Source organism: Semicossyphus pulcher, unplaced genomic scaffold (assembly GCF_022749685.1).
Source record: "Semicossyphus pulcher isolate SPU_LCO1_2020_fin unplaced genomic scaffold, fSemPul1.0.p SCAF_2, whole genome shotgun sequence".
NCBI lineage: Eukaryota > Metazoa > Chordata > Actinopteri > Labriformes > Labridae > Semicossyphus > Semicossyphus pulcher.
In genome coordinates, this window is record NW_027211693.1 from 28360990 (window position 1) to 28373884 (window position 12895).

A 12895-nucleotide genomic window follows, 5' to 3' on the forward strand; every position below is an offset into this window, starting at 1 on the left:
TTATTGAAAGTTAGTATTATAACCACCGTTTAGAATTTAGTACATTAATTACAGACTCTTTAGTCTAATATTAAATCAATTGGTTTTGTATTAAAGATTTAAAAGGTAAAATTAAAACTAAATACAGTTCAAAAGGTGATATATTAGTGAAACATTACTCATCTGGACCTTGGCAGTTGACTTACTTCAGCAAAAGTATTTGCTACATAGAGTAACTGGCCAAATTAAGGAATTAAAGACTCAAGGATTAGAAACAGACTCATTTCAAAGTGGACAGACTTTATGGATGAGTTTTCATTTGCATCATGATAATTGGGTGACATGGTGACATCTTACCTTGATCCTGGGCATGGTGACTGTCGGAGGTCTTGCCTTGGCCACAAAGCTGTGAGATGAGCCCCTTTCCACCATGTGTCTGATGTAGGGCATATACTTGCGACCATTGGGGCCAAATACAAAGTCCTCCCGCAGGGCATCAACTAACACTACAACAACCCTTTTAAAAAGAGGCTGGGGGAGGCGGGAGGAGTTTGGAGAGCTCCCTGAAATTAGAGAAAATATGTTTTGAGTTTTTAAAAGATTAAAGTCAAAGGCAGGCATACACTCGGCATAAAAACGCAGATATGTCGGAAAGCCAGACGGCGCTGTTAGCTCACCTGTCAGCGGCTCCGCCGGCAGATCTGACAGCTTGCTCTTGGATGAGAAGGAAGACTTGACAGGTACAGGAAAAAATCCCCGCAGGAACAGGGCAATTCCTATTCCTTCAAATATTAAAATAAACGAGGCAAAAACAGACGACCGTACCTTCATTTTGCTGCTTGACGGACACTTTGAGAGATAAGTAACTTCGTAGCTTGCTATTTACATGTAGACCTCGACCTGCCGCTTTTTTGTTACAAAAGGTTACCAAAATATACAAGATAGGCCTCCATAACGTCCCATTTCAGATAAACGCGAAGTCAGAAATCATTTCACAAAGCCACAACTTCATCTATGTTATATATGTGGCTTTCATTAAGAATAAAATCACAAATAACATAACAGATGTAGCCATTCAAATCAACTTCCGCATTGATAGCATGGAACTACGGGTCGGACGTAGAGTCAAATAAGACTGATACGCTTTTTTTACTAGTGTGTTTGACTCAGCTGTTGACAGTAAACAATACATGTATTATGGCTCATTTATGACTTCAACGCATATACAGACAATATTCACCCATGTGTTGGTCCAATAAGTTTTCACTTGTTCCATGTGATGCAAAACAATATAATATTGCATTTAAAATATACTCACCGGCCACTTCATTAGGTATACCTGAAAAATCTAATGCAATCCAATACATCAGCTCAGCCATAAGATTTGCTTTAATGTTGCTTGTAACGATAGGCTTTTTTTCTAAGCTGTCATAGAGGTGTTAATTCAATGATATTTCAGCGTCAAGGTCATAATTGGTGGTGGGGCTGTAATGAGCTGCATTATATTCAGAGGTGTTTCTAATACTCTGCCCCCCTTATGTATGTAAATAGGGAGAACAAAAAAAATTGATACACATCTCAATATAATTTACTTCAGTACAACACTACCTTTAACTATGGCCTCGGTAATAAACATAATTAAATTTACACAATTCTGACTCTCAACAAAACAAAAGTCAACAAAAACTAAACTTCATAAAAGCAGAATCCATGGCAGTGCTCTTGTATTGAGTTGTATTAGATTATACAGGTGTACCTGATGAAGTGTAAATAATATTAATTAATGCAAATAAGCAATAAAAGATATACCTTATTTAAAAGTAGCAAAATAATCAAAATATTTGAAATTCAGCAATTAACACTCGTAATTTAAACACAAAAATCTGGTGTAAAAGCAGACTTTAACAGCCACTCTTTCGCCATAGCAGGTACAGGTGTAGTCAATCAGTTGAAGACATCAGGTGAGTTTAAATCTTGCTCTAATCAATTTTTTTTCCCCCATTGTTGTTTCTTTTTATGAGTGGACTAAATCTCCCAATTTTTCGCCCATCAGCCTTCAATGAATTGGACTCTGTGATTCTGTCCTATATATGGAACTACAAAAACCACAGGATCTCAAAGGGCACATACAAAAGCCCAAGTCAGAAGGGGGGTTAGGCCTACTTGTGTTTGGGCACTATTACTGTCTGCCAACGTCAGGGCCATGCCCCTTGTGGCTAAGCATGAACGCCAACTCTGCTGTCAACTCCTCCCTGCCAGCCATACTGTTTCCCAAGCTGGAGAAGCCCAAGTCCTTTAAGAGTTTAAGATTTGTTTTAAAACATTCTGTTTGAATCTAAAACCAGGTTAGAAGCATTCTGTCCTCTGTACAAACACCGATCTGTTTTCAGAATCAAAAACAGAATCAGGTTTATTGCCAGGTGCGTTTACACATTAAAGGAATTTGTTTTGGTGTTTTGGTGCAGAACAATTAACACAGAACTAGAATAAAAAGAAGCAAAAGACTTCAATTGAATAAGAGAAAAAATAGGCAATAAGAATTAAAATATAAAAACCAATATTATAATACAAAAAATGTACAACAGGTGTAATAAGAATATTGGTGAGTGCAAAAAGCTTACAGTATCAAATTAAAAATAGTGCAGTGTACAGACAATATAAAAGTCCAGCGTGCGTTGAGATCAGTTGAGATACATAGAATTTGCCCCCGTCACATTTTTTACGCTATTTGCAGGTCCGACATTATTTCTGATCCAAAATTTCAAACATTTTCTGATATCTTAACATCTTATCTCTAAGTTTGTGTGTTTGTTTGATGACTTCAACTTGTACTGTGAAGATCAGAGATGCTTGGAAAGAGGAATCAGGCATTGAATTATCTGAAGCCATGTGGGATGAGAGTCTATCATTGATACATTCGTGCTCAGGAAACAGCAGATCCAGTTTAAAGTTGTCCACCGTCTACACTACTCTACGCTCAGGTTACACAGATTTTACTCCTCTGTCTCGCCACTATGGGACAGATGCAAATTTGCAGAGGACATGCTATCTCACACCTTCTGGTTCTGCCCCTCACTAACTGGATTCTGGTCCAAAATATTTGACTGGCATTCTAAGGCCTATATAAGACTTTTCCAGCCAGAAGCTGGACTTGCCATCTTCAGCTGTTTACTGTCAGATGGTCTTCCCACACCCATGAAACAGTCACTGATGCTGGGGATGACAACTGCCAAGAGACACATCCTGAGAGAAAGTTCACCTGTCCCCCTCATTTCAGAAATGGATTGCTGATATGATGTCGCTCATACATATGGAAAGACTTGGGTTTCTGAGGATCGGTTCGATAATAAAATGTTCAGCTATTTGGGACCCATTTCTCACCCACTTGGTCAAGACTAATGTGGGATGATAATTTGCTACCCTTCCATGCTCCTCGTCAGAGACTCAATGCTCAGCACCTTTAATCATATTGTGAAATTAACAGCTCTGCAACGTCACTTTGACTTATTTTCCGCTTACCCTTCATCTACCTGTTTCTCTTCTCATTTTCTCTCATACGCATGTCCTCTTATTTGGCTATTTATTTTTCATACATGTCTGAGCCCGTTGTTTGCCTGTTCTTGTGGTTTTATTTGTATCATGCTTAAAAAGCTATAAATATAGTATATACACCCATTACTTCCTCAAATCAGATGTGTTTTAAATCACCAAATAAAAATAGCAGCACAAAGAGTAGGAGAGTGGACTGTTTGGGTGTTTTGATGACATTCTTACAGTCTTAGGGAAATAAAGTCTAATTGGAAATTAGCACAGGATTCACATCCTTTCTGCTTGTCCAGTGTGTTTGAGCTGTTGCTGCCACCTTCTGGTAACACTACCTAAAAGGCATAGATTCTGTTTTTCACAAACAGCACAGCCTGCACATAATATCATAACAAATGTATTATATATACTTCCCTTGGAGGTCAGTTTTAAGAGTCGGTCACTCTCTTAGGGACAGACTAATCAATTGATTAGAAAAATAACAGACACAAAACTTGCAAGGAAATCGGTAGGATATGTTTCCCTAAGTGTTTACATTTTTTTATTGTGCCTTCAAACTTACATACAATATTTAATAAATAGTAATTTTTTTTTACTGCTTTCTTAGGCTGACTGAACTGTGCTTATTTTGTCTGACCAACAAAAAGGAATGAGCCGATTTATTAACCAATGTTCACATTAATCCAGAAATTTGTGAACTGATTAATAAACTGTGCAATTGTAGCATAACCATACCAAGTGTTCTGTTTGCAATAACATGGTGATAAATAAATTATAAATACCTTATAAATACCATACACTCACTGACCACTTCATTAGGTACACCTGAAAAATCTAATGTAATCCAATACACCAGCTCTGCCATAAGATTTGCTTTTATGTTCTAAGGTCATAATTGGTGGTGGGGCTGTACTGAGCTGCATTATATTCAGAGGTGTTTCTAATACCCTGGCCCCCTCGTGTATGTTAATAGGGAGGGCAAAAAGTTAGAGACACATCTCAATATAATTTAGTTCAGTACAACAGCATCTTTAACTCAGTAATAAACATAATTGAATTTACACACTTCTAACTCTCAACAAAACAAACGTCAACAAAAACTGAAATTGATAAAAGCAGAATCCATGGCAGTGCTGTTGTATTGAGTTGCATTAGATTGTACAGGTGTACCTAATGAAGTGGCCGCTGAGTGTTTATTATAATGTTTCAGGATTTTGTGCGTGTAAAATTACACTCAACATTCTTCTGTTTAAAACCTTCACTTCATAACTGCATACTGTGGTAGGAGGCAGTTGTGTGATATGATAGAATTCACCATTATAAACCGCAGTCCTCATAACGCACTGGAATAATTTGCAGTAACAATGCAAATGCAAAGTTTTAACTGACTTATTTTGAATAACATCTTACCTTTAAATTAATCTGTGGGCAATTGATCTATTACATGTCAGAGGGTAAGTTATGAGGCATATTTTGGAAATTAGCACAATTACAGCAGTTTGCAGACCCAATGATCACTTTAATCAGAAGAAAAGCAGCAGGGCCTTTTAATTAAGAAAGACGTTCTATACAATAATGATCATTTAATAATATATTTATACTATTGCCGTCTATTTGTCTTTCCTTTTCAGAACACTAATAAAGGCATCTTTGGGTACTTCCACACTGCCGATAAGCCGCATCTTCTTCTTGCCCTCTGCCTGTTTCTTCAGCAGCTTCATCTTCCGAGTTATGTCCCCTCCATACTACCAAGATACAAATGACATGACCTTCAGAGTTTTTGAAAATATATGTTTAGATGATACAACTTTTGAGTTAAGAAGAAGTTTACTTACACATTTAGCAAGAACATTTTTTCTGTAGGCCTTTATTCTGAAAAAGACGAATATTGTACTGTCATATTTTTGAAGTAAGTTAATCTTTTTAGCACGTTTCACATGCAAATACAGTTCTTAGAGCTTCATATATTGTATGTATTGGTTTTCACATCATACAGTTGTATGACCTTGCCCTTGTACTTACGTTTCCCTTGCAATGACCTTACTTCCAATAGCTGCCTGTACAGCTATCTCGAACATCTGCCTTGGTATGGAGTCTTTCAGTCGCTCACACATAGCTTTCCCTGTGGTGTACGCACGGTCTCTGTAACAAAAAATATATCAGAGTAAAAAGCGTGAAATGCTACTGCTCTACACTGTAAAAAAACACTAGTTGGTTGAACTAAAAAAAGTTCCCAGGCTGCCTTAAAATTTTAAGTTGACTTGAGAAGATAAGCTAAGATAACTTTTTATCACCTGAAAAACAACAAAACTGCTTACTTTTCCACTATGATTTGAAACATGCAGTAGGCTACCTGTGTACAATTGTGGTGAGTTCTTCCACGGAACGCCCATTCAGCAGAATATCCATCTTTATCAAATCAGCAGTCTGGTGGCCTGCACTCTCATAGTCAAAGCTATGGAGGATAAAATCATGGAATGCTTTTAGAGCCAGTCAACAGTGATACAGCATTTATCCAGAGAAGACTACAAGGTAAATTGAATTGTTCATGAATGTGGTAAAAGTATATTTATACATGTGTACCTTGCGTATCCAGAGGACAGAGATTTAAGAAGGTCATAGAAATCCACAACAATTTCATTTAAAGGGAAAAGATACTTCATCATGACACGCTGGTCGTCTATGTACACCATGTTCTTCTGGACAGCTCTGCGATTCTGGAAGAAAAACATATTCTTTTCAGTCTTTCAAGTGATTAAAATCTCAACAATTAAAAAAGAGCTACTGCAGGGGATCGAGGCTCAGGGGGTAGAGCGAGTGATCCTCTAATGGGAAGATCAGAACCCAGCTCCTCCAGCCTAAATATACAAGTTCCCTTGGGCAAGATACTGAACCCCAAATTGGTTTTAAAGCTGTGCCTTCCGTGCATGAATGTGTGTGAATGGCATCAAGTTTAAACTGCTTTAAAATTTCAACAGACTAGAAAGGTGCAGTCAGTTTACTCTGTTAAACAAATTAATCAATTATGTTTTAAAATAGGGAGAGACTCTTGATACAGTAGCATCAGAAATATAAACAAACTTTCCAACTCAAAGGAAACCTTTTCTGGGTAATCTCTCAAGCTTTTTGACAAGCAATGAGACTAAAAGCAAGGATGCACTCAAATAATCTCCTGTCAAACTACATTTTCCAAGATGCTTGAGAATCAGGCCGTCTGGGGGTCCTTCCCTCTCTGACCTTACCAGAAAATACTCTACACTTTTAATAAGATGTTTACAAGGCAAATACACGTTAGAGGTACTTAAAGATTATTTGGGGGGCTTTTTTTGGCTGACCGCCGGGATCAGTATGTGACTGACTGAGTGACTGAGTGAGTGACAATGGCGGATCATGGAGCATATTGGACCTCCACTGACGCGACTCTCTGTCTACATGGCTCTGGATACTTTGTTCGAGGGAGGAAATTAAGCAGGAGCTGCAATAAGGAGCCTGTGAGTGACTTTATCGATCAAATAACTTCCTGGAAATGTTACAAATAATTTTTAAAAAAACAACAAAAAAAAGACAACAATGGTACGGGAGACACTTCAAAATAAAAGCATTGTGTACAAACGAGGGGAGTCAGAATTCCAGATCGGGCATTGAAAAAGCATATCGGAAGTGTTGACCTACTTTACTCTCCATGTCTGTGACTTTTACTACAGGAAGAGATGTTCATATTGCTGTCAGAGATCAATAGGACTCATCACAATTCATTTTCACCGTGTATTTTTGCAGAGAGCCGTGCAGCTCATGGTAAAAATGGGCGAGGCTCCTATTGTCTACATTTTCTGTATGTGAGTCGCGCGTGTCACGCCAGCAGTGTGAGGACTCTCATCTGTTTTCATACATTTAAAATGAAAATGAACACGTCCTGCAGCCGTCACGCACACGCCACGCTTCAAGTTCCACAAAAGCGCACATTGACCTGATGCGGTGCGCCACATACTACGTTTTGACCTTGTCTTGTTTTCTGTATTTGATAGTTTACACCAAAGAGAGTCAGGGAAGCCAGGGTCTGAATTAGACCAAGGACTCAGCCTTAATGGCATGCCCTGTACCAGGTGAGCTACCAGGGTGCCCCAAGCTGGCTACCCCATATGGTGAAGAAAGACCACATCCAGTTTAAACAACTAAACTAAACAGTTTTTCATTCAGAGTATGTTTTTCTCATTTTGATCTTACCAAACAGAGAGTCATGATTTTGCCAGTGTATGTGTCTGGAGTGAGAATGGTCCCCAGTACCATAGGCTCCAAATACTCGGACACAGTTGATCTGTCTGGGAAGTGAGCAGGGTTTACAATGGTTATCTCCTTGGTGCCATGTTCCTGTGAAAAGAACAAACAAGATTTAAACCTCCAAATAAAACTGGTGAAACTCTCAATGATTTAAAAATGATATTCTACCATAGAAAACACGTCCTGCAGGGTTTGTTACAGTAGGTATTCCATTACTAAAAAAATTACATAAATTGTGATAATCTTTATAAAATAAAAATTCAAAGTCTTTACATACAGAAACATTTTGAGTTCAGAGTTTCTTCCTGCCTAACTTATTGTGCTAGCCCAGCTCTGCAATAAGACAAAAAATATTTTAGCTGGAAACAGCTTTCACCTTGATGAGTTTGGCAGCAGTGAGGACAGCCTTATAGGGCACGGTGGGCGCAGTTACTATAACAGATGCATTGTATTCCTGTTCAAGCCTCTGATTGAACACCTCCATATGGAGCAGACCCAGGAAGCCAAGTCTGCAGAGAGACGAGAAGGTTAACAGATTTCATCAACTCATTAATTTCATGCTTTTAATGACAAAGCATCTGTTTGGTTAAAGAGCTCAGCAGTGAGTACAATTCTTTGCTTTTCCAGTGCAGTAATGTACTTCCACATGATCCACATCACTGCCGCTGATAGAATCAGATTTACACCATCCGGACTGGTATGACTTGTGATGATAAATGAACTTGGCTGGCAATTCTGGCAACATACTGTTACAAAGTTGTTTCTTCCCCGATCAATTACATCATATGCTGTGATAGCTTTGTGTAATAACTGATACCTCCTTCTTCCTCCATACATTTAATACCTTTAGCAGAAAGTAGATGCATTTCCAAAACATGTTTCTTAAACTGGACATGTATATGTAATGACACACTCCTCACACCCTTTTTTTTTTCATTGTAAATCAAACAGTTGTTACCTCCAGCCTGCTCCCAGGGCCAGACTGCTGTCTCTCTGCACTGAGACACTTGAGTCATTCAAGGTCAGCCTCTCGATGGCGCTGCGAAGGCCTTGATACTCTGACTGGTCCATCGGATACATGCCTTAGGGCCAAAGAAACAAAAGACAGAGTGCACATCAGGACCCAAACAGGACTCTTTCCCTTTATGCAAAAAGCACTGACTGCACTTGGTGTAATAGCGAGTGAAACACCACACGCATTCAAGGACTTTTATGTCTGAATAAATGTCCAGTGACACGGGAACATTCAAGGCTTGTGCTCTGTTATGTACTGAGTGTTTTAAGTAGTTTTAATGCATCTAGTGTCTAAAAGAATGGCTTCTTATTCCAATTTTACATAGATATTTTTATCTGACAGCATAAAGCTCCTGTAAAAAAACACTTTTTACCAGCAAAGACCATGGCTCTGGCAGGTTTAAACCCTGGAAGAGCTTCCACTGGCTGATCGTGGTGGTAGAGCGTGTCGCCAATCTGGGCCTCTTTTACGTCCTTCATCCCCGCGATTATGTAGCCAACTTGACCTGCAAAACTACACAGGAGTCGAAGGGTTAATGTAGTAGGACAATTGGACAAAAGCTCTGTGTTGACGATTGCTTACTTCAAAACAAAACTTTATAGATACAGTTCAGTAGGCTGGCTTTGTATTCAAATGCCGCTTTTTTCTATTACATTGAAAAAAAAAAACAGTTTCCTAATAAAAGAGAAGCTGGAGCCAGCATGTTAAACATTTTTGCACAGAAAAACTTAAATACTTTAAAAATAGTTACATACTATTTATCAGCAGTTTGACTAATAATCAATTAGTCCACTAATCATTTTGGTTGTTATGTTATTATACGCTCTAATGGATAACAATTGGGAAAGATGACACAAGAGGAGGAATGGCACGTACAGCCTCTGTGTTTGGTGTTCGTCTGGTCGGAGTAGCCCCAGCTCGTTGACCTCGTAGGTCTTGCCAAGATGTGCTGACACAATCCTGTCTCCTTTCCTGACCCAACCTCCAAACACAGCAATATTGGCCACTACTCCTCTGTAGTGGTTAAAAGTGGAGTCGAACACTAGGGCTTTAAATGGGTCATCGGTACTTGCCACAGGCCTGAAAATACAAGCAAGAGAAAAAAAGCTTCAGTGGATGTGTCCAACATGTTCCTCTGAGAGAAAAATCCTCATGAGCCATCTTACGCTGGGATTCTGTCCACAACTGCTTGGAGAACCTTTTCGACATTTGTTCCAAGTTTAGCTGAAATCTGAAAAAGTTGATGACACAAATTACAACCTCTGATAAGTGATCCTGAAAACTTGAAAGGTGGTTACATACTCTCTTAATTTACCTTAATGCACTCTTCACGTGGAATATCAAACAACTTTTCAATCTGTGATTCCACTCTCTTTGGATCAGCGTTTTTCAAATCAATCTTAGGGCGAAACGTCAAATTAAAATGGCATATTAAAGAGCAGAATATCTGATTAAACCAGAGGCAAGAAGGCGTCAGGGTACCTTGTTAATAACAGGGATGATCGCCAACTGTGCTTCAAAGGCCAGGTAGAAGTTAGCAACCGTCTGCGCTTGAACCCCCTTCACATGACAACAAGATATAAAAGACTGCATCATGCACAGCCAGAAGAATTTACTACGAATACTGCAAGCTGGAAATATGGTCTTCTACCTGATTTGCATCGACAATCAACAGGACACCTTGGCATGCAGAAATCGATCGAGACACTTCATAACTGAAGTCAACATGGCCCTGCAGGGAGAAAAGTCAGTGGAGATCATGGTATCGCAGCACATTTACAAAGTAAAAAGGATTATTTTATTCCTTCGTAGACATGTATCTGATACAGCTGTTGTGCAATATAAGTGTAATATAAAAATCTGGATGAGAGAGATGAGAATAAATAAGAGACACACCATGATGCCAAATCTAATTGTTTTTTGATTGTGTAAGTTATGGTGTAGTAGTTATGGAACACATTATATTTTCTAAATTGTCGAATGCATTTAGAAACACCACATAAAATCAGCCCACTTGCTTAATTTCTGTTTGAAAGCTTCCTCTTCCTGATGTCACACCCAACAAAGCGCTTACCGGCGTGTCAATGAGGTTCAGGAGGTACTCCTGTCCCCGGTGACTGTAAAACAGCGAGGCTGTCTGGGCCTTCACTGTTATCCCTCTCTCTCGCTCCACCTGAAGCTTGTCCAACACCTGTTTGTTCTTCTCTGTCTTTGCTATGGCACCTGTTTATCAATGGCATCAATTCAGAAAACATTTTATACGTGGAATATTTAACAGTTTTACTTAGTGCTATGTCTAAACCTCAACAGTGACCCAGTCAGTGGCATTATGTTAGTATATCTATGTTAGAGAGATATACACTCTCATACTGCTCATTTGCAGCCATTTGTAATATGGTAATAACCATTCACAGATCACAAATCTCCCGACTACTACTGGGATTATAAACTCCAAATATTGTAGAGCTTTTACATTGTATTATCACATTAGCATTATCAGTATGTGTATGTCATCATCAACATAGCTCTTGTTTTCATATAGCTACCTGATAACTCTTTAGGTGAAAACGGCTGACACTCAGTTTGATGAGCATCTTACCTGTCATCTCCAGCAGCCTGTCAGCCAAAGTGCTTTTCCCATGGTCAATATGAGCGATGATGCAAAAATTTCTGATCCTCTCCGTAGGGAACTTAGAAAGGTCAATATCATCCTTCAAAATAAAGGGAGAGAAGACATTTTATCAGTTTAACACCCACTCAAATGCCACTGAAAGTTTAATTTGTCATTTTCTGATTGGGGCAAGCACAGGACCTGAATGGGAGTGAAAGCTCTCATAAAGAGCGCTCACCCTCTACTCTATGTATACAAGAGCTCTCTTTCTTTAATAAAAAGTTTATCACAGGCACCTGAATGCACGGGTAGCAATGCCGTTAATGCGCTCCTGAACCGTTCTGTTGTGTGTGTGTTAAGTTACCTTGTCTGTTTGCGTGCTCATCATCTTGTTGCTACTGGAGAACACAGGTAGCCTTTTCATCCAGCGATGTCTTAACAGTACGTAAGTCATTTTATTGCTTTGCATTTTCCTTCTGTACATTTTGAACTGCAAAGCACGTCTTATTAGGGGTGTTTCACACCACCGTTTCAACAGACAAAAAGACATGTTTCCGTCAAGCGTCACTAAGTAAGCTACCTAACAGCATAAAGGATAGCAAAATGATGCTGCATACATTTTAGCTAACAATCTGTAGAATACTTCTGTAAGACCATTAACTAGCTATTTCAACAAATGCGAGCCAGTGATGGTTTCACACGACAATAAACATAGATGCTTTTTAAAGAAAATAGTCCTACTATAACCCCGGTGCATGAATTGCCTGGGTGCTGACATTTTGGATTACGCTTCACCAGCAAGGACTTCTGGGAAATGTTGTTCATTTCGAATCAAAGATTGTCCAATAAACGAGATGATTACCTAAATTAATTTTAGTTTTCTTTCACGTCGGTTACAACAGACCGCTAACCACCGATGTATTCTGATATGTGATGATCTTCAAAGTTTATTGGAATTCTAACGAACTCTGGAAAACTAAATGCCAATCGTTTATTTGCTAATGTATAGCTTACTAAATGCAGGTGCTATAACACTTCAGTAGCCTATGTCTGCTGATAGTGTGGTATAGTGCTTAGGCCTATTCACTTTGAAGTGACTAGCCCACGAGGCTACAATTGGAATCATAAAATAATGAAGTTACATTTTAAACAGCTCAACCCATTAAAGGAGCATGACTATCTTGACATACTATTATCTTTGAAAATACTTGGATTTTCGGAAGTCCCGCCTGCTCGACCTATCACATAAAGGATAAAAATGGATATCAGTTGCTATGACAACTGAGCAGCCTCTTGCACAAGAATAGATAGGGCTATTGCTTCTTTCTTTTGCTCCACCAGAGATAATATGCCTCTATTAGCCTAAGCATCTGTCACGTGATCTTTGTCTTCTTTTTTTTCTTCTTTTGTTTTTCTGAGACGCTGAGGATTGCATTTCATTCACAGAGCCTTATAGAATAATGTGAAAA

At 38.8% G+C, this 12895-nt stretch overlaps 2 protein-coding genes across 2 annotated transcripts in view; both read right to left on the minus strand.

The window, feature by feature from the left end:
- Nucleotides 1-1048, minus strand: part of pigg (phosphatidylinositol glycan anchor biosynthesis class G (EMM blood group)) — a 53417-nt gene extending 52369 nt beyond the window's left edge. The window contains exons 1-2 of the mRNA XM_069669917.1: nt 657-1048; nt 337-542 (exon numbers count right to left, since the gene is read on the minus strand). Coding sequence (XP_069526018.1) covers nt 337-542; nt 657-810 — 360 coding nt within the window. The 5' untranslated portion in view covers nt 811-1048. The remainder of the gene's footprint in view (nt 1-336; nt 543-656) is intronic.
- A 3992-nt stretch (nt 1049-5040) lies between these two features.
- On the minus strand, nt 5041-12113 carry guf1 (GTP binding elongation factor GUF1). Its single transcript, XM_069670168.1, has 17 exons — nt 11791-12113; nt 11415-11526; nt 10890-11038; nt 10467-10547; nt 10298-10375; nt 10131-10214; nt 9982-10046; nt 9692-9895; nt 9189-9328; nt 8759-8882; nt 8177-8309; nt 7747-7890; nt 6106-6239; nt 5876-5977; nt 5545-5664; nt 5358-5394; nt 5041-5267 (listed from the first exon to the last, which is right to left on the minus strand). The coding sequence occupies exons 1-17, from the start codon at nt 11974-11976 to the stop codon at nt 5133-5135; spliced, it is 2028 nt and encodes a 675-aa protein (XP_069526269.1). The 5' UTR covers nt 11977-12113; the 3' UTR covers nt 5041-5132.
- Between the last annotated feature and the right edge of the window lie 782 nt (nt 12114-12895).